The sequence below is a fragment of the Hypomesus nipponensis genome, chromosome 4, assembly GCF_054491055.1.
Source record: "Hypomesus nipponensis isolate SF chromosome 4, ASM5449105v1, whole genome shotgun sequence".
Taxonomy (NCBI): Eukaryota; Metazoa; Chordata; class Actinopteri; order Osmeriformes; family Osmeridae; genus Hypomesus; species Hypomesus nipponensis.
The window spans coordinates 5,780,001-5,806,066 of NC_140364.1; the positions used below are offsets into that span (position 1 = coordinate 5,780,001).

The following is a 26,066-nucleotide window of genomic DNA, read 5'->3' on the forward strand; positions in this document are numbered from 1 at the left end:
CCTGCTGGGCTATATATAGCTGGTCCTGTGGCAAGCTTCTGTGCCACTTTCTACAGTCCCAGAACACAACACGAGAAGTGTGTGTGTGGAGGCTTCCATAGTTACAGTGCTCCCCTGTGAAGTCCTTTGTTCTAGTTTGGTTGCGGTCCCCAAATGGTCATAATCCATGGCCAAGTTACCGTCCGGATGCAGGTTGGGGCTTCTTGCCTTGTCCCAGCCGGGCTGGGTCAGGGGTCGCGTTGGGTTTGAGTGGTGGTGGTCGGGTCTGGGTTTAGTACGTGACCCCCCACAGACGGCACGGCAAAGGGTTGGTGTGATTGGCGGCAGGTAATTACTGTTTACATGGAGCTGTGCTGTGTCGTCATGCTCTGTCTGTCCCATCTGTCTCCATCTCCCTCTGATGTCATGCTTAGAGCGCACTCTCTCTCTCTCTCTCTCTCTCTCTCTCTCTCTCTCTCTCTCTCTCTCTCTCTCTCTCTCTCTCTCTCTCTCACACACAGACTGCTGGGAGCCAGGCGTGGGTTTTATCGCTAGAGGAGAGTTGCCTGAGGAGTTAGGGGCACTGTGAAGGGGAGGGAGGGGGGGAGAGAGGATGAGGGAAGAAGGCAGCATGAGGGAGGGAGGGAGGGAGGGAGGGAGGGAGGGAGGGAGGGAGGGAGGGAGGGAGAAGGGATGAGGGAGGATAAGGGCAGGAGGGAAGGGAGATGGGTTCTGAGACTCCCAGCTATAAAATAAGGATCAGATGTCCAGTTCAGCGTAGAAATCTGCTGAGTGAGAGTGTTGGTGTCGTCTGGCTGTCGTGTGTGTGCGTGTGTGTGTGTGGATCATCTGTGCCCTCATGTTTGTGTGTATTTGAGTCAACCTATGAGAGAGTATCTCATGTGTTTGTCAGTCTCTAGGCTGAAGCTAGACAGACAGAAGACTGTGTGTGTGTGTGTGTGTGTGTGTGTGTGTGTGTGCTCCAGGGGCCAGTTGGTGCTCTGAGGTCTCATTCAGTGCCAGTTGAACTGCTACAGTAGGGAATTCACACAGCACGACAAGGCTCTCACTGAGGCAAATACACACACACACACACACAAACACACACACATAAACACCTAATTATCCCGTGACGTAAATAAGATCCCACACGTCCAAGACACTCTTTATCAAACATCACTAAAGAAAATCACACACTCCTGCACCAACACACACTACACACACACACAAACACACACACACACCTGTCAGTTAGTTTTGTCATGACCCTTCGTCAAACATCACAAAACTAAAACGCACACTCCTGGAACAACACACACGCAATCTGTCAATGAGTTAAGTCCTGACCATTCTGCTGTGATCTGACTGGGGGCTCTTTACAGCAGCCTCCCCGTTTAATGAACAGCCCTCAACAACACACAGAGGGGCAGGGCTGGGCGGGCAAGCCGGCCGGCGCAGCGGGAAGCTCAACTCATCCACCCCGAGGGAGACAGGAGACAGATGAGAGGAGGAGAAAGAGATATATAAATAGAGAGAGAGGGAGAGGGAGGCCTGATTCTTTCCCTCTCCTGAGGTGCTAGCAGATTAGCATCTTCTTAGCATACCCCCATAAACAGTGTTCTGAGGGGAGCCAGGTCGTGCACTAGCCACCGCCCAGGTGTGTGTGTGTGTGTGTGTCTGCTTGTGAGAATGTGTGTATATATGTGTGAACTTCCGCCCCATTTAGGACGGTCGTAGCAGGGCTGAAGCCACTTCCTCCTTCCACTGAAGCCGTTGCGTCATTACTTCTAGAAAGAATCCAAATCAAAGACGTTTGTGTGAAACCTCCACTGAAAGGCGCTGTCACACTGCCATCTCCTTCTCTACTTTCGCTCTTCTCTCCTTATCTCTTTATCTCTCGCTCTCATCCGTCGTGTCGTCCTCCGCTCTCCATCTCTCTCTCCCTCTAATGGGCATGTTGTCCTGAATATCTCTAAGTACACAGATTGATGAGTGTGTTGGGAGGGGGGGGGGGAGGGATTTATCTGTGGCATAAAAAACAAAATGGGCCTATTATGAGACCCCTGAGAGGGAGGGATGGAGGAGAAGAGATGGAGAAATGGATGTAGGGGAGAGAGGGGGGGGGAACTGAGGGAGAGAGAGAGAGAGAGAAAGAGAGAGAGAGACAGAGAGAGAGAGAGAGAGACAGACAGAGACAGACAGAGACAGACAGAGACAGACAGAGAGAGACAGAGAGAGACAGAGAGAGACAGAGAGAGACAGAGAGAGACAGAGAGAGACAGAGAGAGACAGAGAGAGACAGAGAGAGGTGGTGCAGTTGAAGCAGCCTGGAGGGAATGACATGTACTCTGGAGCCCCCTAGTGTTTGCGTGTGTGTGTGTGTGTGTGTGTGTCTATTCCAGATGAGTGTTTCATGTCCCTTCACTGCTGTGTGGTAGGGGGGGTGGAGGGAGGATCTCCATCACAGCCTAACCCACTGGAGGACCACTCTACTGAGACAAGTGCTGTGCTCTCATTCTGTCCACAGTGTGTGTGTGTGTGTGGGTGACTGTGTGTAGTACATTTGTGTGTGCAGCATTTCAGTGTGTTTGTATAACATGTCGCGATGGTGTGTGTGTGTTTGTGTGGTGATGGATAGTGAAGTATACAAGACAGCCAACTGTGGGTAGCGCTGTGTCTTTGAAGGAGAAAGTCTTTCACACATTAACAACCCTTCTCTATCAGTCACCCATATCTTCACTTTTCCTCACTTCTCTCTCCACCCCCCCCCCCACCCCCCACCAACCACCTCGTCTTCCATCCTCATAACTATTCATTTCTTTTCTGAGTCACATGGACGAGGTTGTTCTTGGTTTCCCAGAAGCCTTGTGTGGTGTTCTGATCAACAGAGAGGATAGAGATGCATCCCTGATTCACCCAAATGAACCTCTCCCTGTCTCTGTCTCCGTCTCTGTCTTTCTCTGTCTCTCTCTGTGTGTCTCTCAATGTCTCTCCTCCTGTCTCTCTCTGTTCCGGTCTCTCTCACACACACAAATGGCTCTTTGTCTGACCAAGCTTCCGTCTTTTCTAAGTCTAAAACTAAAACTGGTCTTTGTCAGAGGGTAGTTTTTTTTCTGAAACCTCAGTCTTGCTGCTTATTCAGGGTGTGTGTGTGTGTGTGTGTGTGTGTGTGTGTGTGTGTCTGTGTCTGTGTGGGTGTGTGAGACAGAGATAGAGGGAAAAAAAGGGAGAGAAAGAGTCTGTGTGTGTGAGCATGTGTACTGTACCTGGTGTGAGAACGGTGTGTCCAGAGGAAAGAGGTCATCAGTGCACGGTGGAAAGAACTACATTTCCCAGGATCCTCGTCCTTAACTGTGATCGGCTGCTACAGTATATCTCATACTGTAGGCCTCACCTAGGCTCTGGCCCCCCTGGTCCTAATGCTCTTAATTTTCTCTTGCAGGTTTTCGCAGAAATGAAGAGATGAGAGCGATGGAGGTGTTGCCTATTCTAAAAGAGAAAGTTGCCTTTCTATCAGGTGGGTGCTGTGTGTGTGTGTGTGTGTGTGTTTGGGAGAGTATCCTTGAGTATGTGTGTCCAGGTTTTACTATTTTTTACGGAACCAGACGTCCCCACAAGTATAGTAAACAAAGGAAAACATTTTGCTAGTGATGAGATTTTCTTGGTCCTCTCAACTTCAACAGCAGGTTCTATTTATTTTTTATTTTTGGGGGGGGGGGGGGGGGGGTTGGGATTGGAATGAGTTTTAGAAGGGTTAGGGGTTAGAAGCACATTAAGGGTTGAGGTTAGGATTAGGGGTTAACCCAATTTTGAAAGGGAGTGAATGGTAGGTCCTCACTAATATAGTAAAACAAACGTGTGTGTGTGTGTGTGTGAACTTGCCCTCTGTTGTCCGTGCCTAATTGTCTCTGGCTTCACACAAAGATCAGAACTCACCAGACACAGCTAATGCAGCATGACACTCAGCTCCATAGGCTTTCACACTGTCAGCTCTCTGACGTTCAGCCAGACACACACACACACACACACACACACACACACACACACACTCTCTCTTTGTGGGTGGGTTTAATAAGCTGCTCTCAGGTCATGTAAAATCTCTGTAGCTCAGAAGTCAAAGTCCAAGACACTTAACTTATGACCTATGTCATAGTGACAGACACACACACACGCACTCACAGTCACACACACCAACACACCCACACACCTCGACACACACACAGAGTCAGTCTAGCTAGCTGCAGCCAGTATCAACAGGACTGCGTAATACCCAAGGAATGACAGCTTCTTCTCCCTCAGGTCCCCAGGGCTGGCCTGAACCTTGCCCGACCAAAACTCCACAGAGCAGGGTCACGCAGCACACTGGGGTTACACTCCGATTATTTAGACAGGCTGGAACCACATAAGTCAGCTCCTGTGTGCGCGCGTGTGTGTGTGTTTATTTATTTTCAAATTTAACAAGGAGAGGTCTCAGAGCCATAGCAAATAAGAGATGATGTCGCACCTAAAGTTGTGGGAGTGTGTGTGTGTGCGCGTGCGTGAGGGCGTATCCTCTTCAGTTCTTTTGTCCCCAGCTATTTTCTTCCAAGGTCAACGGCAGACCATAATGATCAGGACAATGACTCACAGGGAGAGGGAAAGGGCAGCGTCTCCATAGAGATGACTTACCGTCTGTCATAACTGCATCCCATAGTACTCTCTGGCAAAGTAATTGGCTTTGAAACAAGGTAGAGGGGGTATGGACAAGAGGGAGAGAGGAGGAGGGAGGGAGGTGGAGAGAGCTGAAGAGAGATGGGAGCAATAACACATGGTCCAGTAGCACACAGGCCCTCAAACACAGACGTAAAAAACACGAAATGTCATACGATGTCTATGTTCCCTGTAATACAGCTGGTTTGATATGACTGTTGAGGAGCCGTTCCGCCCACTTTCAGTCCCAGTTACACAGCCGCTGAAACCCAGGTGGTGTGATGTCTTTGTGTTTCTCATTGTGTGTGTGTGTGTGTGTGTGTGTCTCATCCACAGGGGGCAGAGACAGGAGAGGAGGTCCAGTGTTAACGTTCCCGTCACGTAGCAACCATGACAGGATACGACAGGAGGATCTCCGACGACTCATAGCATACCTCGCTGGCATCCCCAGGTGGGAATGTTATATTGTGTGTGTATTTGTACTGTGCGTGTGTGTGTGTGTGTGTGGGGGGGGGGGGGGGGGGGGGGAGTAGCCACTGTCCGTCAACAGTGGCCATAACAAATGACAAAGATTACATCCTGGAGGGGCCAATATGAGAAGAAATATGTGAACGCACGTAAGGAGGAGATATACTACGACGTGACACGTGGGAGAATGGGCGAACGAGGGGTAGGGGGCGAGAGAGGGGACGTGAGGAGGGAGAGAGCAAGGGAAGCATGGAAGAGGGACGGTTTTGCAAAGTAGAGCAGGAGGGAGAGAGAGAGAGATGGAGAGAGACAGAAAGAGAGAGAGAGAGATTGTGGGCCGCCAGAAAACCTGCTGCAGCTTTCCGCTGCCAAAGCCCTTCCTCCACACTCAGTCACACGAGAGGGAGGGGAGAGAGAGAGAGAGAGAGAGAGAGAGAGAGAGAGAGAGAGAGAGAGAGAGAGGGAGAGGGAGAGGGAGGGAGGGGGAGGGGGAGGGGGAGGGGGAGGGGGAGGGGGAGGGAGAGGGAGAGGGAGAGGGAGAGGGAGAGGGAGAGGGAGAGGGAGAGGGAGAGGGAGGGAGGGGGAGGGGGAGGGGGAGGGGGAGGGGGAGGGGGAGGGGGAGGGGGAGGGGGAGGGGGAGGGGGAGGGGGAGGGGGAGGGGGAGGGGGAGGGAGAGGGAGAGGGAGAGGGAGAGGGAGAGGGAGAGGGAGAGGGAGAGGGAGAGGGAGAGGGAGAGGGAGAGGGAGAGGGAGAGGGAGAGGGAGAGGGAGAGGGAGAGGGAGAGGGAGAGAGATTGGGGATGGATAGAGGAAGATAGTGACGGGGGAAGGGGAGTGCACACACAGAGAGAGAGAGAGAGAGAGAGAGCAATGTAGCAGGATTGGGAGTGAACGAGTAGCCAGGGGGGAAAAGGATAAAGAGGGAGAGAGGGAGGGTAGGGGCTTAAATAAAGGAGAGCGCGCATGCGCAGGGAGGGCATGTGTGCGTGGGCGTGTGGGCGAGGGTGAAAGCAAAACAAGTGTCGCAGTTGCAGAAGCAGCCGAGTTGTTGTTGCGATCGCAGCGGATGAGTAGCTCTGCGCCGGGCATCGCTCGCCTCCGAGGTAATTGCCCCTCTCTCCCGCCGGCCTCTCTCTGTCCCTTCCTCCCTCTCCTCTCGTCCTCTCTCTGGGGACGGCGTCGCCGCGTCCCTCTCTCCGTCTCCTCGCGACTCTCCTCTCGATTTGTTCGGACGCGTCGTCGTTTGAGAACGTCGTCCGTCGATGGACGTGTATGTAGGTCTCTCTCTCTCTTCCGCTGGAGATGTCACTGTCGATCTCAGCCTGGCTGGAACAGGAGAGATGTTGGTGTTTGGCAGGGGGGGGGGGGGGTTGGACTGTCTTTTGGAGTTTGTTTGGGCCGAATCTGTTTGCCTCAAATGTTTCTGTTTGCGTTGCATCTGGCTCGCAGTTTCTCTCGTTCTCTCTCCCGCTCTCTCTGTTTCTCTCGTTCTCTCTCCCGCTCTCTCTGTTTCTCTCGTTCTCTCTCCCGCTCTCTCTGTTTCTCTCGTTCTCTCTCCCGCTCTCTCTGTTTCTCTCGTTCTCTCCCTCTCCTTGCTTGTGGTGGGGGCGACCAGAGGTGTTTTTTTATTTGGAGCTGAGCGTCTGCTTACTGCACCTTGCTCCCAAACAGACATATGGACTGACGGACAAGATTCAGAGAGAGAGAAAGAGAGAGAGAGAAAGGCAGAGAGACTATTTTTTCAGAGAGAGGGGGGGGGGGGAGGGGGGTGGGGGGAGGGAGCACGTGAGTCAGGGATTAGGAGAGAAAGATGGGTGTACTGACAGAAACGGAGGAGAAGGATCGAGGGATGGCGAGGGTTGTGCAGAGAGACCCTTCAGGGATGAGTGTGCGGTTCTGCAGGGCATGAAAAGGAGGACGTTTGTAGAAACGAGAAGGAGAGACACTATTCATTATTTGCGAGTATTTTCTTGTACACCTTTGAAGGCACAGTCGGTGCTACGCGGAAGGACGACTGGGGAAGGTGTTTGGCTTCACCTGCGTTTTGTGTTTTGTGAATTTGGTTGGAGTCATCATAAAATTCTGTGCGTGTGCACGCTTGTGTGTGTGTGCGCGCGTTCCATTGGCTGTTTTCACAGTACAGAAACTGCTTCACACCACGGTTTGTTATGACTGTCCCCCTCCCATCCTGATCTCCTCCCTCCCACCATCCCTCTCTCACCCCTCCCTGATCTCTCTCTCTTGTCTCTCTCTCTCTCCCTCCCCCCTCCGCCTCTTTCGCTCCCTTTCTCACTCCTCCCTGCCCTATATCTCTCGCTCTCCCTCTCTCTCTCCCTCTCGGTCTCTCTCTCCCTCTCTCTCCCTCTCGGTCTCACTCTCACTCTCTCCCGGCCACTTCCTGGATTATACTGTGGTGGACATTGCCTCTGAGCTCTCCCTGCTTCCATCCACCTCTGTCTGTCTCTCTCTCTGTCTCTCTGTCTCTCTCTCTCTCTGTGTCTCTCAGTGAGGACGTGTGCAAGCATGGCTTCACCGTCATCGTGGACATGCGGGGCTCCAAGTGGGACAGCATCAAGCCTCTCCTGAAGATCCTGCAGGAGTCCTTCCCCAGCTGCATCCACGTTGCACTCATCATCAAACCAGACAACTTCTGGCAGAAGCAGAGAACAAACTTTGGCAGTTCCAAGTTTGAGTTTGAGGTAAAAAACGCTATTTATTTATTTTTAAACTAAAAAAAGAGATATGTTTTATGACGCGTAGAAGTAGCCACTGTTAGACCGTAGTAATATAGGTCACCTAGACTGCAGTGATTTACTGGTTTCTGTGCTGTGAGAAAAGCCTTGACGACAGCCTGTGACTGACGACAGCGTGAACGATCGCTTCCTGCCCTCTGTGTGGTCATTAGCCGGGCTGCAGCTTTGGGCTTCTCAAAGGGACGTGTTGCAATAGGCATATAATCCCTCTCTCGAACACACGCATGCACGCACACACCCACACACCCCCACGCACACACACAGAGGGAGATAGTAGCTGTTGTATTGACCTGGCTCACATGACACAGCATTGATTGGATGGGGGGACAGGAAGACAGTCGCCACAGGGAAGAATACCATTAAACACCACCTGCTGTGTGTGTGTGCGTGTGTGTGTGTGTGTGTGTGTGTGTGTGTGTGTGTGTGTGTGTGTGTGTGTGTGTGTGTGTGTGTGTGTGTGTGTGTGTGTGTGTGTGTGTGTGTGTGTGAGACCCTGGGTTGTTTTGGACTGATGAGGACTTCTGTTGATTGCAGATCGTTGACTTTGACCCTGTGCTCGCTTTCTAGAACTGTGACTGTGATATTCAGCCATTCCAATGACGTGTGTGCGTGTGCGTGCTCACTCATCTCACTGTTTGGCCTTGGCCTTGTCCCATGGTTTGGATTTCCCCTTTGACCTCTAGAGTAGTGAGTGTGTGTTGGGGCGTGGGCAGTGCGGTGGTTGTTGTTGAGGCAGAATGTCAGGCCCAGGCTGATATCTGATCTGGGAGAAAAACAACGCTGGGCGACAACGAAAGAATTTCTCGGAAACATTTTCGACCAAGGTGCTTGTAAAGTGTTGCATAACAGAGATGTTTGCAGGTCTATTGAACATATGAATGTTAAATAGGCTTTTATTCAAGGGCCTCGTTTCCTATATACGAACGGTTATTACAAGCACCTTGATCTGAAGTGGAACCTGTCTTTCTTTGTTTCCTTCGCTCCTTCCTGTTTTCCTTTTCTCCTTCTTTCCTTCTGTGGGAGAAGGCCAACCTGGGAGGTTTTGCCCTCTATCCTCGTCGCCCTCCCTTCCGGTCTCTTCTTCTCAGTCTAGCACTCTCCTCAGCTTTTAATGACAACATTTCAACCCCCGGCAACATCAACAGCTGATCTTTCGGTTATCAAGCCCACACAATCTCCCTCCCCCCTTCCTCCATCTCTGACCAGGGCGTGTGGGTTTGGCTCGTAGGCAAGCACACTGTAGGCAGAAGAGAGTTGAGAGAGATGGAGCGAGAGAAAGAGATGGAGAGAGAGAGAGAGAGGAAGGGTGACAGAAAGAAAGAACGAAAGAAAGAGAGGCGCCACATTTTCCATGGCTCTGTCGAGGTGCCAACTTCGACAGACCACTCGGCCTTTGTTTTTGCACGTACACCATAAATACACAATGGACGGAGCGCTAACATTTGAACACTCAAGAAAGCACAAGGATTTTCCTGTGTGAGATCTAGGCTCAAGTGTCCGGTGGTGTGAAAACGGTCTTGTTGAAGACGGGCTGTGCCACCTTATCACACAAGTGTGAATGTGAGTCACAGAACAAGAACTTGAACGGTGGTGTTCAGGAACGAAGGTGAACTGGAAGATGAAAGGACGTCTGCCCGAGGACGAAAGGGGAGGAAGGGTAGAGAGAGAGAGAGAGAGAGAGAGAGAGAGGGGGGGGGTGGGCAGAGAGAGAGAGAGAGAGAGAGAGAGAGAGAGAGGGACAAAGGAGACTTCAAAAGCATCTCTTCGCCGACCTCATACCGCTTGCCCCTCCCGTATCTGTCACGGCCCATCAGATCCCAGAGGCTGTGATGTTGACCGGTGATGAACATCCAATCCCAGCCGTGACAGGGTGGGGTGGGGTGAGGTGAGGTGAGGTTCCGGTCCTTTCCGTGTCTCTCTAAATGAGCTGTGCCTCAGCGAGTCCTCCAAGCTCCCTGTCTGCCCCTCCACCAGCACACGCAACAACACCACAAACACGTCGATCGAAACCAATCACTTTTTTTTCCCTCCCTCCCCTCCTCCCTCCCTTTTTATTTCACAACGCAATCGTTCCCCCTGTACCCCCCCTCTCTCCCCCACCCCACCCCTCCTCCTCTCCATACAGACGACCATGGTGTCACTGGAGGGTCTTACCAAGGTGGTAGACCCCTCCCAGCTGACAGCAGACTTCGAAGGCAGCCTGGACTACAACCATGAAGAGTGGATCGAGGTAGGGACCAGCCCCCAGCTCTACAGCCCCCAGCCCTACAGCCCCCAGCCCTACAGCCCCCAGCCCTACAGCCCCCAGCCCTACAGCCCCCGACCCTACAGCCCCAGCCCTACAGCCCCCAGCCCTACAGCCCCCAGCCCTACAGCCCCCAGCTCTACAGCCCCCAGCCCTACAGCCCCCAGCCCTACAGCCCCAGCCCTACAGCCCCAGCCCTACAGCCCCCAGCCCTACAGCCCCCAGCCCTACAGCCCCCGACCCTACAGCCCCAGCCCTACAGCCCTACAGCCCCCAGCCCTACAGCCCCCGACCCTACAGCCCCCAGCCCTACAGCCCCCGACCCTACAGCCCCAGCCCTACAGCCCTACAGCCCTCAACCGTACAGCCCCAGCCCTACAGCCCCCAGCCCTACAGCCCCAGCCGTACAGCCCCCAGCCCTACAGCCCCCAGCCCTACAGCCCCCAACCCTACAGCCCCCAGCCCTACAGCCCCCAACCCTACAGCCCCCAGCCGTACAGCCCCCAGCCCTACATCCCCAGCCCTACATCCCCCAGCCCTACAGCCCCCAGCCCTACAGCCCCCAGCCCCCAGCCCTACAGCCCCCAACCCTACAGCCCCCAGCCCTACAGCCCCAGCCCTACAGCCCCCAGCCCTACAGCCCCAGCCCTACAGCCCCCAGCCCTACAGCCCCCAGTCCTACTGCCCCCAGCCCTACTGCCCCCAGCCCTACTGCCCCCAGCCCTACAGCCCCAGCCCTACAGCCCCCAGCCCTACTGCCCCGGGTCCCTCCACCACAGTCTCTGTTCTGCTCTGTATGCCTGCAGGCATATGGGAGAACAAACACTATGTGACCAAACATTCATCTTGTTGATTTATATTATTCATGTTCCTATAATAAATAATATATGCTCACTAATATAATATATAAATGATATATGCTCACTATATGCCAATTTATAATGTAGTATAAAACATATATTAACCCTACAAAAAAGTCCGGTTAAAAATCCCTTCAAACAGTTTTCTCCGAATTTTACCTCAGTTGTGGGTGAACTAGCTGTAACCAGTAAACACAGACCATTCCTTGATTCTGACCCCCGAAATACAGTAACCACTGCGCACTGATCCTTGATCTTGTCCCGCACCGTCTACATGCGCGATAACCCAAGCGCGTGCTAAACCCAGTGGCGTTGTGTGGCGTGCCCCAGGTGCGGGTGGCGTTTGAGGAGTTCTCGGGCCACGCGGGCCACATGCTGGGCCGCCTGGAGGAGATGCAGGAGACCGTGTCCAGGAAGGACTTCCCCCAGGACCTGGACGGCGCCCGCAAGATGATTGAGGAGCACGCCGCGCTCAAGAAGAAGGTCATCAAGGCTCCCATCGAGGAGCTGGACGCCGAGGGCCAGAGGTACACACACACACACACACACACACACACACGCACACACACACAGATACGAGACATGCATGCACAAACAGATGCTACGCACACAGATGCTACACATGATCCTGGTGATGATGAGGGTGATGATGGCCCCCCCCCCCTCCCCCCCAGGCTCCTGCAGCGCATCCAGAGCAGCGAGTCGTACTCCAACCGGAACGGCGGGGGCGGCGGCAGCGTGTGCAACGCCGACACGCAGGGCCTGGTGCCCCGCGTCAGCGCCCTCCTGGACAAGCTGCACGCCACACGCCAGCACCTGCACCAGGCCTGGCACGTCAGGAAGCTGCAGCTGGACCAGTGCTTCCAGCTACGCCTCTTCGAACAGGACGCCGAGAAGGTGCGTGCGTGTGTCCGTGTGTGTAAGTGTCTGTGTGTGCGCGTCAGAGAGACAGATATGAACGTTGATGGGAAGTCAGTCAGTACATGGATAGAGAGAGAGACATAGAGAGAGACATAGAGAGAGACATAGAGAGAGACATAGAGAGAGACATAGAGAGAGACATAGAGAGAGACATAGACAGAGAGAGACCGAGAGAGAGACAGAGAGAGAGACAGAGAGAGAGACAGAGAGAGAGACAGAGAGAGAGACAGAGAGAGAGACAGAGAGAGAGACAGAGAGAGAGACAGAGAGAGAGACAGAGAGAGAGACCGAGAGAGAGACCGAGAGAGAGACCGAGAGAGAGACCGAGAGAGGGATGAATGTGATGGATTGCAGTAGAAGGTAGAGACTCTGGGAGGCTGCAGTGTTGGACTGCGGTAAGCTTGTTGCTAGGACACCATGGTCATGAGTTATCCTTCAAGAGGCTGGGAGAGTTCTTCTGTTGGGCAGTCCATCTCCATCTCTGGGCTCGGGACATGCTATCTACACACACACACACACACACTGTACACAAACACAGGGGCAAACATATTTGCCCACACTTTTAAAAGGAGGTGGGACATTGAACGTCTGTAACGAAAATGTGTGTTTGTGGTCTCCCCTCTGCCCCAGATGTTTGACTGGATCATGCACAACAAGGGTCTGTTCCTGGCCGGATACACTGAGATTGGGAACAATCACCCCCACGCCATGGAGCTGCAGACCCAACACAACCACTTTGCTATGAACTGCATGGTAAGGACACACACACACACACACACACTCATGTGCAGTGTGTCGTTTGCCTGAGGATCGTGCACTTAGTACACTTTTGACTGTAGCGCTTGATCCACGTGCTTGCATGATTGACAGGTCATTGGTAACGATCTCTGCGTGTGTGCGCTAATAGCACAGGGTGTTAGGTAATCCCATTCCCGATCCATATAGTGAATCCTTACATAACCGTGACGGAGCCGTGTTGGGGAAACAGGACTGAATCTACTGTCCTTCTGTCAGTCATAGGGGACTGCTGCTGCTACTGCTACAACGGCTCTATAACCAACTCAACTCTCTCTCCTCCTGCCTCTCTCTCTCTCCCTCTTCGTCTTTTGTTCACTCTTATGCTGCCTCTGTCTTGCTCTTTCGTCACCCCCTTCCTCTCTCCTTCCCTCCATCCCTCCGCTCCCTCTCCCTCCCCTTCTTCTCGCTCTCTCATGCTCTTCCTCCCCCCCCCATCTCTCTCCTTCCGTTCCCTGGCTCTCTCCTCCCCTCCTTCTCCTTCACCCCCTTACCCCCCTCTGTCCTCCTTTTCCACCCCCTTCCTCTCTCCCCCCCCTTCCCTCCCTCCCCTTCCTCTCTCCCCCACCCTTCCCTCCCTCCCTCTCTTCCCCTCCCTCCCTCTCTCCTCCTCACTCCCCCCTCCCTCCCTCCCTCTCTCCTCCTCACTCCCTCCTCCCTTCCTCGTCACTCCCTCCTCCCCCCCTTCCCCCTCCCTCCCTGCAGAACGTGTACGTGAACATCAACAGGATCATGTCTGTGGGGAACCGTCTCCTGGAGTCTGGTCACTACGCCTCGCAGCAGATCAAGCAGATCTCGGGGCAGCTGGAGCAGGAGTGGAAGGCCTTCGCCGCCGCACTGGACGAGCGCAGCACCCTGCTGGAGATGTCGGCCACCTTCCACCAGAAATGCGACCAGGTTAGGGGCTGACACACACACACACACACATGCATACACACGCATGCACTTACACACACAGACACACACACACACACACATACACTTGTTTTAACATCAAAGCGCATCAGAATTCCTCTTGAACTCGAACGTGATCCAAATACATATATGTATTTGTCAGTTGGTTGTTATACTCAGTGTGTGCAAATATGAAGTGCGTTTATGTCCCCATTATGGGATGATTTCCAGTTACACAGTAGAGGGACTGAGCGGGTATAGAATTCTAAATAAAGGACATGGCCTTTTTTCCGAGATGGAATATTCCTCCCGTCAGTGCAGTCTTTCATGTTGGAGAGTGGAAGAAAACCAGCCATGTTTCCAAAGATTCAAGCTCTGCTGTTTCTCACTTTTCAACTTGAATGAATCCATGAATGCTTCTACTCCCTGTTTGGTATCAGTACAGGCCAACATGCTTGGTTCTCCAAACACACACACACACACACACTCATAAGTCTACAAACACACAGAACATTTACAGGGGTCAGTGGTGAAGCTTTTTTTTTTTTTTTTTTTTTTTACTGTTGATCGAGAGGTTGCGGGTTCAAGTCCCCCTGTGTGCTTCCCTATTGATCACACTGTCCGCTGAGTGAACCCATTCTCATCATCACTCCAACGTTGTCTTTCATGCACGTGATCTCTTTTTCTAGCTGCACCTTCCCGTAAGTCTAGATGTCACGCACAAAGCAGCAGCCAATCCTTGGGCGTTTCGAGGAGAACGTCTTCAGTAAAGTGTGCGTGTGTGTGTGTGTGGTCTCCAGTACATGAGCAACGTGGACTCGTGGTGCAAGGCGTGCGGGGAGGTGGAGCTGCCCTCCGAGCTGCAGGACCTGGAGGACGCCATCCACCACCACCAGGGCCTGTACGAACACATCACGGCCGCCTACGGCGAGGTGAGGCCCAGCGCCGCTCCTGTGCGTGTGTGTCTGTCTGTCTGTGTGTGCGTGTGTATACGTGTGTGCCTGCGTGCGCGTTCTAGTAACAAACCCCCTTCCCCCTTCCCTCCTCCAGGTCAGCCAGGATGGCAAAGCCTTACTGGACAAGCTCCAGCGCCCCCTGACCCCGGGCGGGGCCGACTCGCTCACGGCCTCGGCCAACTACTCCAAGGCGGTGCACCACGTGCTGGACGTCATCCACGAGGTGCTGCACCACCAGCGCCAGCTGGAGAACATCTGGCAGCACCGCAAGGTCCGCCTGCACCAGCGCCTGCAGCTCTGCGTCTTCCAGCAGGACGTGCAGCAGGTGAGCGCCCGGGAGCCGTGGCCCCCCCCCCCCGCCGTCTGGGCCTCGAGGGGGCCCAGGGCCCCCATGGGGCCCTCCCCTGGGGCGTTTGTCGCTTTTTTGGGAAGTTCTGGAGTTTTTGAAGTGTTGAGGGGTGAGGGGGGGGCTTGGTTTGACATGTGGGGCTCCCCCTTGTGGTTGTTTATGGCAGCTGATGTACGTGTGTGTGTGTGTGTGTGTGCAGGTGCTGGACTGGATCGAGAACCACGGCGAGGCGTTCCTGAGTAAACACACGGGCGTGGGGAAGTCGCTGCACCGGGCCAGAGCGCTCCAGAAACGCCACGAAGACTTTGAGGAGGTCGCGCAGGTGCGCTGTGCTGCTTATCGTCCCTCCCTATATTCCAGCTCTCTGTCTGTCTGTCTCTCCCTCTCTCTCTCATCGAGTCCCTCTCTCTCTCACACCGTCAGTCTCCCTCTCATCTTTCCCTCTCCCTATTTTCTCTCACTGTCTTTATCTCTCTGCATCTCCCTGTCTTTGCTCCTATCTTAACTCCCCTTCGTCTCTCCCCCTCCCCCCCACCAGAACACGTACACCAACGCTGACAAGCTGCTGGAGGCGGCGGAGCAGCTGGCCCAGACGGGGGAGTGTGACCCCGAGGAGATCTACCAGGCGGCCCACCAGCTGGAGGACCGAATCCAGGACTTTGTGCGGCGCGTGGAGCAGAGGAAGATCCTGCTGGACATGTCCGTGGCCTTCCACACGCACGTCAAGGAGGTGAGGGGGGGATGGGGGAAAGGTGAGGGGGGGGGGGAGGTGGGGGGGGGGAGGTGAGGGGGGTGGGGGGGGGGGGGAGGTGAGGGGGGGGCTGGGGGAAAGGTGAGGGGGGGGGGTAAGGGAGAGGCAAGGAGGGGGCTGGGGGAAAGGTGAGGGGGGGGTATTGTTTTCATTTTTATAGATTGCGATCCTGCTTCTCTAATTCGTTTTTTCTCGATGCCGATTCCACTATTTTTCGGAGCAACTAATATTACCAGAACACATATGAGCCTACCTTTATTTTGGTCTTTATTCTGTCATTCTCACCGTCATTTTACACTCACATTATCATTCTGCACCTACCACAGGATGGGCCCAAACACAGTTTACCATCGGCTGTACTGTTCCTTATTCTGTCAGCTGTTTGTGATGTTCTCCAGTAACTGAAGTCTGGATATAGCAGGGAATAACCAGACCCAACTGCTGGGTGTGGAGGAGGGCTCATGGAGCGAGTGAGGGGGTGGACGCTTGCAACTTGAGTTTTCTTCCATTTGTCTCGTAACTAAATACTCCTGTGCTTCACCCAACTCTGGTCCGATTCTGTGTGTGTGTGTGTGTGTGTGTGTGTAGCTGTGGACATGGCTGGAGGATCTCCAGAAGGAGCTGTTGGATGACGTGTATGCTGAGTCGGTGGAGGCGGTGCAGGACCTGATCAAGCGGTTTGGCCAGCAGCAGCAGACCACGCTGCAGGTGACCGTCAACGTCATCAAGGAGGGAGAGGACCTCATCCAGCAGCTCAGGTAACACACACACACACCACACACACACACACCCACACACACACTACACGCACACATTATACACGCACACGCTACATGTTCTCCGTTTCAGCCCAGGTGCCACACACCCTCACACACACAGTTCTCCCAAGCTGTCAGGCCCCAAACCCTTTGAGGCGTTTCTGTCCAATCAGAGCGTTCTCTCTGCTCTGGAACCTGCCAGAGAGCAGAGGAAGGAGCCACTGGGAGAGAAGCCCAGCACTGCGGAGACAGACAGCTGCAGAGCTGGTGTGGGCAGAGGGGAGAGTTGGCGGAGGAAGAGAGGGATGTGGACAGAGAAAAAAAGAGAAGGGGGGGGGGGGGGGGGGGGTTGAGCGGTGGAGATGTGCATGTAGTTGACCACAGTGACCCTCGTTCCAGCTCTGTTTTTGAGGCCTAGAACTCTCCTCTTCTTTTGAGCTCTCTCTCTTCCTTTTCCCTCCCTCCCTCCATCTCTCTCTCCTGGCTCCATCCTCACTCCATCGCTCTCCCTTTTTTCTCTCTCCTGGCTCCAGTCCTAAAGTCTCTCTCTCTCTCTCTGTCTCTCTGTCTCTCTCTCTCTGTCTCTCTCTCTGTCTCTCTTTCTGTCTCTTTCTCTGTCTCTCTCTCTGTCTCTCTCTGTCTCTCTGTCTCTCTCTCTCTCTCTCTCTCTCTCTCTCTCTCTCTCTCTCTGTCTCTCTCTCTCTCTGTCTCTCCTTCTGTTCTCCCTGGTGTTCACAGGCCTCCACAGTGCCGTCTTATGTAACTCTGGTTTCATAATAGCATGGCTAATTTCTGTTGCCAGTTCCCCAGGGAGGCTACTGCAACACTCCACACACACTTCACACACACTCTACACACACTCACACCACACACTTGACACCTACCGTGTGTGTGTGTGGGCACATGCTTGCACCCGTGCCTTCCACAAACAGTATTGTTACACTCTTTAGAAAAATATAATTGTCGTCATGGCAATATCAAGCGGCTGTATGACCTTCGACGTCCTGGACTCCCCCTAACGCACAGTGTGTGTGTGGTGGATGTGTGCGTATGCGTGTGTGTGTGTGTGTGCAGGGACTCGGCCATCTCCAGCAACAAGACGCCCCACAACAGCTCCATCAACCACATCGAGGGCGTGCTGGCCCAGCTGGACGAGGCCCAGGGCCAGATGGAGGAGCTCTTCCAGGAGAGGAAGATCAAGCTGGAGCTCTTCCTGCAGCTGCGCATCTTCGAGAGGGACGCCATCGACGTGAGTCTGGGGGGTGTGAGTGGGGTGGGGGGCGACGGTGTGTGTGTATGTGTAGCTTGATGTGAGAGGAGGGGCTCCACGCCGATCCGAGGTATTCAAGCGCGCGTGTGTGTGTGTGTGTGTGTCCAGATCATCTCGGACCTGGAGGCGTGGAACGAGGAGCTGTCGGGCCAGCTGGGAGAGTTCGACACGGAGGACCTGACGCTGGCCGAGCAGCGGCTGCAGCACCACGCCGACAAGAACCTGACCATGAACAACCTGACCTTCGACGTCATCCACCAGGGCCAGGAGCTGCTGCAGTACGTCAACGAGGTCCAGGCCTCCGGTGAGGACACACGCGGGCACACACACGCACACGTATACGCCAGTCCATGGAAGTGACGGCTGGTTGAGTTCCATGGGAGGAATGACCCTCTGACCCACCCCTCGCCCCCCCCAGGCGTGGAGCTGCTGTGCGACAGGGACGTGGACATGGCCACGCGTGTGCAGGACCTGCTGGAGTTCCTGCATGAGAAGCAGCAGGAGCTGGACCAGGCTGCTGAGCAGCACCGCCGACACCTGGAGCAGTGTGTGCAGCTGCGCCACCTGCAGGCCGAGGTCAAGCAGGTACGCTCGCTCCGCAGCACATACACACGCACACACATGAAGCAGATACACGTGAAGCAGATACACGTGAAGCAGATACACATGAAGCAGATACACACATGCACACAGTGGCTCACCGTGTGGCTGATTCATCCTGTAGAGAGCCCGGTACATAGGGGTGAAATGGGGTACTGAAGTATGAAAATGTTTCTCTCTCTCTCTCTCTCTCTCTCTCTCTCTCTCTCTGTCTCTGTCTCTGTCTCTGTCTCTGCCTCTGCCTCGGTCTCTCCCTGCCACACACACACACAGACTGTGTTGTTTGCTAACGTTGCTGCTGTGCCCTGTGTTAGGTGCTGGGCTGGATCCGTAATGGAGAGTCCATGCTGAACGCCGGGATGATCACAGCCAGCTCCCTGCAGGAGGCCGAGCAACTGCAGAGAGAACACGAGCAGTTCCAACACGCCATCGAGGTGTGTGTGTGTGTGTGGTCATCTTGTGTCATTACGACCACAAACCTCGGCAGATACATGACAAGTCCATCTCGGTCCTTCTCTTTGCCCACCTCCCTCCCTCCCTCCCTCTCTCCCTCTCTCCCTCTCTCCCCCCCCCCCCTGTAGAAGACCCACCAGAGTGCCCTCCAGGTGCAGCAGAAGGCCGAGGCTCTGCTCCAGGCTAACCACTACGACATGGACCTGATCAGGGACTGTGCGGAGAGCGTGGCGTCCCACTGGCAGCAGCTCATGCTGAAGATGGAGGACCGCCTCAAGCTGGTCAACGCCTCCGTGGCCTTCTACAAGACCTCCGAGCAGGTAGGGGGCGCCAGCACCTCGCTGGACACTCAGGACTAGACCTTCAGGTGCAGGGAAACTGTGTAGGGGACATTACATTTAGTCATTTAGCTGCTCAAAATTAGCAGACACTCCTATCCAGAGCGACTTTCAGATGTTTAGATGAGCATTTTGATTCATTTTGAAGATATTTGTATTTACGTGTGCATTTGGATATAATAACATGTTTGAATGTACATTAGGTTACATTGACATGTTTCAGTGTGCATTTGAATGCATAGAAATGCATACTATTTATATAAATCGTGAAATAGACTAAAGTAGTCTAAAAACTACAAATGTAGTTTTGTGATGTGTGCAGCTGGTCTTTTCAGGATGCGGGGCTGTGTGAAACCTGGTACATGATTTCCCAGGTCTAGGTCTGGTGGTGCATGGTGGGAGTTGTAGTGTGACGTGTGTGTGTGTGTGTGTTCCGGTGGCAGGTGTGCAGCGTGCTGGAGAGCCTGGAGCAGGAGTACAAGAGGGAGGAGGACTGGTGTGGGGGGGCCGACAAGCTGGGTCCCAACTGTGACTCGGATCATGTGACCCCCATGATCAGCAAACACCTGGAGCAGAAGGAGGCCTTCCTGAAGGTAGGATCTCACACACACACACACACACAGACATGTACACGCACACACATGCACACCTAGGCTTCATACCGCGAACACGGAACTGCTCCTCATCTCTAACTTGTGTGTGTGTGTGTGTGTGTTCCATCAGGCATGCACCCTGGCCAGGCGTAATGCGGACGTCTTCCTCAAGTACATGCACAGAAACAGTGTCAACATGCCCGGCATGCTGAGTCACGTCAAAGCCCCAGAACAGCAGGTCAAGAGTGAGTATCACACGCACACACACACAAACACACCCACACGCACACACAAAGCCACACACTCACGCACACACGCAGTGGTGTTCGTGGTGCTGGTGTGGTGCTGAGCGTGTGGTCTGCTTGCGGTCAGACATTCTGAACGAGCTCCTGCAGAGGGAGAACCGCGTGCTGCACTTCTGGACCCTGAGGAAGCGCCGCCTGGACCAGTGTCAGCAGTACGTGGTGTTTGAGCGCAGCGCCAAACAGGTAACCCTGCACGGTCACACGCACACACATACACACACACACACACACAAGTAGTTATCCTTCTATGTTGTTTCATTGTTCTTACTTATTGTTCTTATTTACTTCCCCCTGTCTCTCTCTCTCCTTCTCTCTCTCTGTCTCTCTCTGTCTCTGTCTATCTCTCTCTGTCTCTCTCTCTGTCTCTCGCTCTCTGTCTCTCTCTCTCTGTCTCCCTCTCTCTTTGTCTCTGTCTCTCTGTCTCTGTTTCTCTCTCTGTCTCCCTCTCTCTCTCTCTGTCTCTGTTTCTCTCTCTCTCTGTCTCCCTCTCTCTGTCTCTCTCTCTGTCTCTCTCTCTCTCTCTCTCTGTCTCTCTCTCTCTCTGTCTCTGTCTCTGTCTCTCTCTCTCCCCTGTCTCAGGCCCTGGAGTGGATCCATGACACAGGAGAGTTCTACCTGTCCACCCACACGTCCACTGGCTCCAGTATACACCACACACAGGAGCTGCTCAAGGAGCATGAAGACTTCCACATCACAGCCCGGGTGAGCCTCCCCACTGACACACACACACACACACACACACACAGGCATTTACAATCCCAGCGCAGTTTTATAACACTCTCCTTTCGCTTCTCTCTCTCTCTCCCTTCCCCAGCAAACCAAAGAGCGTGTGAAGCTGTTGATCCAGCTGGCTGACGGCTTCTGTGACAAGGGCCACAGCCACGCGGTGGAGATCAAGAAGTGGGTGACGGCCGTGGACAAGCGCTACCGCGACTTCTCCCTGCGCATGGACAAGTACCGCAGCAGCCTGGAGAAGGCCCTGGGCATCTCCTCAGACTCCAACAAGGCCGTACGTCTGTCTGTCTGTCTGTGTGTGTGTTGTCTGTGTGTGTGTTGTCTGTCTGTCTCTGGGTGGTTTTGGAGTGTGTGTGTGTATGACTCACCTTCCCTCTCTCTCTCTGCCCCCCTCCATCTCCAGAGTAAGGAGCTGCAGCTGGACATCATACCGGCCACCGCTCCGGGGTCAGAGGTCAAACTGAGGGACGCCGCCCACGAGCTGAACGAGGAGAAGCGCAAATCGGCGCGCAGGAAGGAGTACGTGGTCGCTTTGGCGTCTGTAACAGTGCACACTCCCTCTCCCGTGGTCCCATTGGGGCGACGGAGCACGTCTCCTGTAACGTGTCGCGCACAAAATGGCCGCTGAGAAACGTCTAAAATGTCCCCTGGAGTCCCGCCGGCTCTCTCGGTCTCCCTCTCCACTCCTCCACATGACTCATCCTCCTGTGTGCAGAGGCCGCTGCGACGCAGCCGTCGTTTAGCGTCATACAAGGCATCATGTTATGCATCATATCATATGCGCAGAATTACACAGGCTCGCCCCCTTCTCCTTTACGAAGGAGGCCGTGAGTCATGCGGGTTGTAGGGATGTGTGGATGGAACGTTCCGGAGATTTGTAGCCACCGTACCTCACCCAGGCTTTTCATAATTCATCAGTGTTAATGGCCAGAGCAGAGAGCCCAGTAGGTGGATGTTGACAGAGGTATAAATCAGGCTGGAGGGGCGGGGGTATGGGTGTAGGTGGGAGATAGTTAATCGTGTGTGTGTGTGTGTGCGTGCAGGTTCATCATGGCTGAGCTGATTCAGACAGAGAAGACCTACGTTCGAGACCTGAGGGAGTGCATGGACGTAAGTGGAAGACCATGCCTATTGTGAAGACTGTTAACATGTCTACATATCTAACTCCCATTCAATTTAAACACGTCTTTGTTCTTTCCTTAACATGACTTCTTCTTCTCTGTTCCATCCTTCTCTCCATCCTTCCTTCCTTCCTGATTTATCTCCACCCAGACCTATCTGTGGGAGATGACCAGTGGAGTGGAGGAGATCCCTCCAGGGATCGTCAACAAGGAGCACATCATCTTCGGGAACATGCAGGACCTCTTTGAGTTCCACCACAAGTGAGTTTGCCCCTCACCTGGCCCCTGGGACGGCCTCGGACAGGCAGCCTGGACAGGGCTGTGTTCCCTCAGACAGGCAGCCTGGACAGGGCTGTGTTCCCTCAGACAGGCAGCCTGGACAGGGCTGTGCTCCCCTCAGACAGGCAGTCTAGACAGGGCTGTGTTCCCTCAGACAGGCAGCCTAGACAGGGCTGTGCTCCCCTCAGACAGGCTGCCTAGACAGGGCTGTGTTCCCTCAGACAGGCAGTCTAGACAGGGCTGTGCTCCTGTCCTCCTCTAACATCCTCTCCTGTCTGTTCCTTCTGCAGCATCTTCCTCAAGGAGTTGGAGAAGTACGAACAGCTGCCTGAAGATGTGGGACACTGCTTCGTAACCTGGGTGAGTGTGTGTGTGTGCGTGCGTGCGTGTGCGTGCGTGCGTGCGTGTGCGTGCGTGTGCGTGCGTGTGTCTGTACACGGGTGTCGTGGACTCTAAGCTGCGTCTCTGTTCTCTAGGCCGACAAGTTCCAGATGTATGTGAACTACTGCAAGAACAAGCCAGACTCCACCCAGCTCATCCTAGAACATGCCGGACCCTACTTTGACGTGAGGATCCCCCCGCTCTCATTGGTCAGTGCTGACATGCGGCGGTCTTGCTGCCCAGTCTTAACACTGCGTGTTCCTTGTGTTGGTGTTTCCAGGAAATCCAACAGAGGCACCGACTGGCCAACTCCATCTCATCGTACCTGATCAAGCCTGTTCAGAGAATCACCAAGTACCAGCTTCTGCTGAAGGTAACCGAGCAGACCCATCACATCACCGCGGTTACTAACGCCATGGTCGTCGGAGACGGATGTATCTATTGCCGTGGTTACTGTTCTCACTCTGGTCTGTGTGTGCGTGTTACTTTTGTGTGTGTGTGTGTGTGTGTGTAGGAGCTGCTAACTTGCTGTGAGGAGGGTAAAGGAGAGATCAAGGATGGACTGGAGGTGATGCTGAGTGTTCCCAAGAGGGCCAACGACGCCATGCACCTCTCAATGCTGGACGGTGGGTGTCACCCACACACACACACACACACCCTCACACACATCCAAGTCCAGCCAAGTTGTCGTATCGGCTGTCCGTGACTCCCCGTGTCTATCTTGTCCCTCCTCCCTGGTCCTCCCCAGGCTTCGACGAGAACATCGAGTCCCAGGGCGAGCTGATCCTGCAGGACTCCTTCCAGGTGTGGGACCCCAAGACGCTGATCCGCAAGGGCCGCGAGCGCCACCTCTTCCTGTTCGAGATGGCCCTGGTCTTCAGCAAGGAGGTGAAGGACTCCAACGGCCGGAGCAAGTACCTCTACAAGAGCAAGCTGTTTGTGAGTGCTCCCTTATCCTGGACGGACGTCGGGTGCCCTTTGTTCTGTTGTTGCCTTTTTGGTTTTGCTGGCCAGCCTGCCTGCCTCACTCTCTCTCCCACTTTCTCTCTCTCCCACTCTCTCTCTCTCTCTCTCTCTCTCCCACTCTCTCTCTCTCTCTCTCTCTCCCACTCTCTCTCTCTCTCTCCCACTCTCTCTCTCTCTCTCTCTCTCCCACTCTCTCTCTCTCTCTCTCTCCCACTCTCTCTCTCTCCTCAGACATCAGAGCTGGGGGTGACTGAGCATGTGGAGGGGGACCCCTGTAAGTTTGCCCTGTGGCTGGGGCGCACCCCTACCTCGGACAACAAGATTGTGCTCAAGGTAAGAGTCCCTCCCTCCCTCCTTCCCTTGCCCTCCTCTTCGGTCTGCTCTTTCTTCTCTCTCTCTCTGTCTCTCTCTCTCTCTCCCATGTGTGGTCCTCTCTTCTTCTCCTTTTCCCTCTCTCCTTCTCTCTCCAACACCTTCTGTTCAACTGCATGACCAAGTGTTTGGTGGCTGCCTGGTGGTTGTCAAGCTGCTTGGAGCCACTGGCTCCTTCCCGCTGTCTCTATCTCTCTGTCTCTCTATCTCTCTGTCTCTCTCTCTGTCTCTCTCTCTATCTCTCTGTCTCTCTCTCTCTATCTCTCTCTCTATCTCTTTGTCTCTCTATCTCTCTGTCTCTCTCTCTATCTCTCTATCTCTTTCTCTCTCTTTTCTCTCTACCTGTCTTTCTGACTGTTATCTCAGTCTCATTGTCCCTCTCATTCTCTGTATGCGTCTTGTACCTGGGTTGTCTATGGTCTAGCTGTGTTCTGCACACACACACACACACATACACACAACTGTACGCGTCCAGGGCTGTTCTGTGAATGTTTGTATCTCTGAATATTAACCGTTCGCTCTCCGCGCTGGGTCAAACATGCTTACACCAACGCCACTGACATGAACTCTGACCCCTCGACTCCCTCGAAACAGAGACACTTTTCTTTTCAAAGACATTTGCATCCGTTTTGGATAGCGCACATTTTGAGAATCTGTATCTGCTGATGTGAAGGAAAACCAGACTTCTTTCCCCACACCAACCTCCCCACATCTTCAGTTTGGTCCTCTGTAGTTCCTGTCAGATGTTGGAAAAGCATGTTCCCTCCTGACTCCTAGAGTCTGGTCATGACTGGCTAACTAACCAGCTGACCACCAAGCCTCATGTGCCGTGTGCATTGTAAATGGTTTACATCGAGTTCCAGAACCCATCTGCTTTTTCTTTACTAACCTCACCATACGTTCCCATCTCTCTCTATCTCTCTCTCTCAATCTGTTTTTTCAGTGTACCATTTTTTTCACTCTTCCCATCTCTCGTTCCCATCTCTCTTTGTCTCGTTCCCATCTCTCTTTGTCTCGTTCCCATCTCTCTCTCTCTCTCTCTCTCTCTCTCTCTCTCTCTCTCTCTCTCTCTCTCTCTCTCTCTCTCTATTTGTGTCCATAAATCTTGTCCTCATGACTCTTAGCCACACACAAACACCCAACATTAATTTCACACTCCACTGCCCATCATTACAATGCACCGCACGTCCGATTGGCCCGAGCACTGAATATCAATGTTGTTCGTCTGCCATCACGAGCCATTTTCTCATCTCCAAACTGTCCTGTAAACAAAACAACACACCAGAAACAAAAACAAACCCAGTAAAATTCTCTATTCTATATTTTAACCAAAGCTAAGTCAGGGATGCAAACATGGAGCTATGGTGAGTACTAACTAACCCCTCGACAACAGCCCTCGGCCGCGTCTCCATAGTGTAAAGGTGCCTCCTCCGCTCCCCCGTCTCTCCTTCCCTGCGTGTGGGATAGATCTGACAGGACGACATGGGTCCCGATCGGCAGATCAGTCTGAATCCTGTCTCCTAAACACACACAGGCTGCACCTCAGTGCTTTCCTACAGTGCTTTCTTTCCTGCTTAAACCGAGAGAGCGACCCAGGGAGTGAGGGAAGCCACTTTAGACTATTGAGATGCGGCCCTAGACTAAAATAAGAGTTCAGAGAGTGAGAGAGAGAGCGAGGTGGCGGGTTGACTGACCTTTTGACCCCCACCCCCGATGGGCCGACAGGCGTCGAGCATCGAGAACAAGCAGGACTGGATCAAGCACATCCGGGAGGTGATCCAGGAGCGCACCATCCACCTGAGAGGAGCCCTCAAGGAGCCCATCCACATCCCCAAGGCCAGCGCCGCCAAGCACCACAAGTGCCGCAGGTACACACACACACACTCGCGCACACACACACACACACACACACACGCACACACGTAAAGACACCGCAGCTAAGCAGTCACCACAAGGGCTGTAAGTACACACACACACGCTCACACGCGCACATATAAAGCTAAAGCAGTGAACCCAAGACGTGAAGGGATACGTAAAAATCCCCACACACACACACACACATACAGTCAGGACTTCTCTGAGCGTGCTGTGTCCTGGTTCAGGGATGGAGAGGACCTGGACAGCCAAGGTGACGGCAGCAGCCAACCAGACACCATCTCCCTGGCCTCACGCACCTCGCAGAACACCCTGGACAGCGACAAGGTGAGCACACACACACACACAGCAACTCGCGCAC

At 53.8% G+C, this 26,066-nt stretch overlaps 1 protein-coding gene across 3 annotated transcripts in view; it reads left to right on the forward strand.

Moving 5' to 3' along the window:
* Window positions 1-26,066, forward strand: part of LOC146295193 (triple functional domain protein) — a 55,569-nt gene that overhangs the window by 14,029 nt on the left and 15,474 nt on the right. For all 3 annotated transcript variants that reach the window (XM_084695963.1, XM_084695965.1, XM_084695964.1), the window contains exons 3-36: window positions 3,422-3,496; window positions 5,005-5,119; window positions 7,642-7,834; window positions 10,014-10,118; window positions 11,324-11,520; window positions 11,668-11,890; window positions 12,545-12,667; window positions 13,415-13,606; window positions 14,404-14,535; window positions 14,654-14,884; window positions 15,108-15,230; window positions 15,447-15,638; window positions 16,248-16,417; window positions 17,492-17,666; window positions 17,796-17,991; window positions 18,106-18,272; window positions 18,602-18,721; window positions 18,869-19,060; window positions 19,522-19,671; window positions 19,802-19,916; window positions 20,044-20,159; window positions 20,556-20,678; window positions 20,791-20,985; window positions 21,115-21,230; window positions 21,755-21,821; window positions 21,984-22,093; window positions 22,402-22,471; window positions 22,588-22,677; window positions 22,773-22,865; window positions 23,007-23,118; window positions 23,241-23,431; window positions 23,690-23,791; window positions 25,556-25,698; window positions 25,933-26,032. In XM_084695963.1, coding sequence (XP_084552089.1) covers window positions 3,422-3,496; window positions 5,005-5,119; window positions 7,642-7,834; window positions 10,014-10,118; window positions 11,324-11,520; window positions 11,668-11,890; window positions 12,545-12,667; window positions 13,415-13,606; window positions 14,404-14,535; window positions 14,654-14,884; window positions 15,108-15,230; window positions 15,447-15,638; window positions 16,248-16,417; window positions 17,492-17,666; window positions 17,796-17,991; window positions 18,106-18,272; window positions 18,602-18,721; window positions 18,869-19,060; window positions 19,522-19,671; window positions 19,802-19,916; window positions 20,044-20,159; window positions 20,556-20,678; window positions 20,791-20,985; window positions 21,115-21,230; window positions 21,755-21,821; window positions 21,984-22,093; window positions 22,402-22,471; window positions 22,588-22,677; window positions 22,773-22,865; window positions 23,007-23,118; window positions 23,241-23,431; window positions 23,690-23,791; window positions 25,556-25,698; window positions 25,933-26,032 — 4,814 coding nt within the window. The remainder of the gene's footprint in view (window positions 1-3,421; window positions 3,497-5,004; window positions 5,120-7,641; window positions 7,835-10,013; window positions 10,119-11,323; window positions 11,521-11,667; window positions 11,891-12,544; window positions 12,668-13,414; window positions 13,607-14,403; window positions 14,536-14,653; window positions 14,885-15,107; window positions 15,231-15,446; window positions 15,639-16,247; window positions 16,418-17,491; window positions 17,667-17,795; window positions 17,992-18,105; window positions 18,273-18,601; window positions 18,722-18,868; window positions 19,061-19,521; window positions 19,672-19,801; window positions 19,917-20,043; window positions 20,160-20,555; window positions 20,679-20,790; window positions 20,986-21,114; window positions 21,231-21,754; window positions 21,822-21,983; window positions 22,094-22,401; window positions 22,472-22,587; window positions 22,678-22,772; window positions 22,866-23,006; window positions 23,119-23,240; window positions 23,432-23,689; window positions 23,792-25,555; window positions 25,699-25,932; window positions 26,033-26,066) is intronic.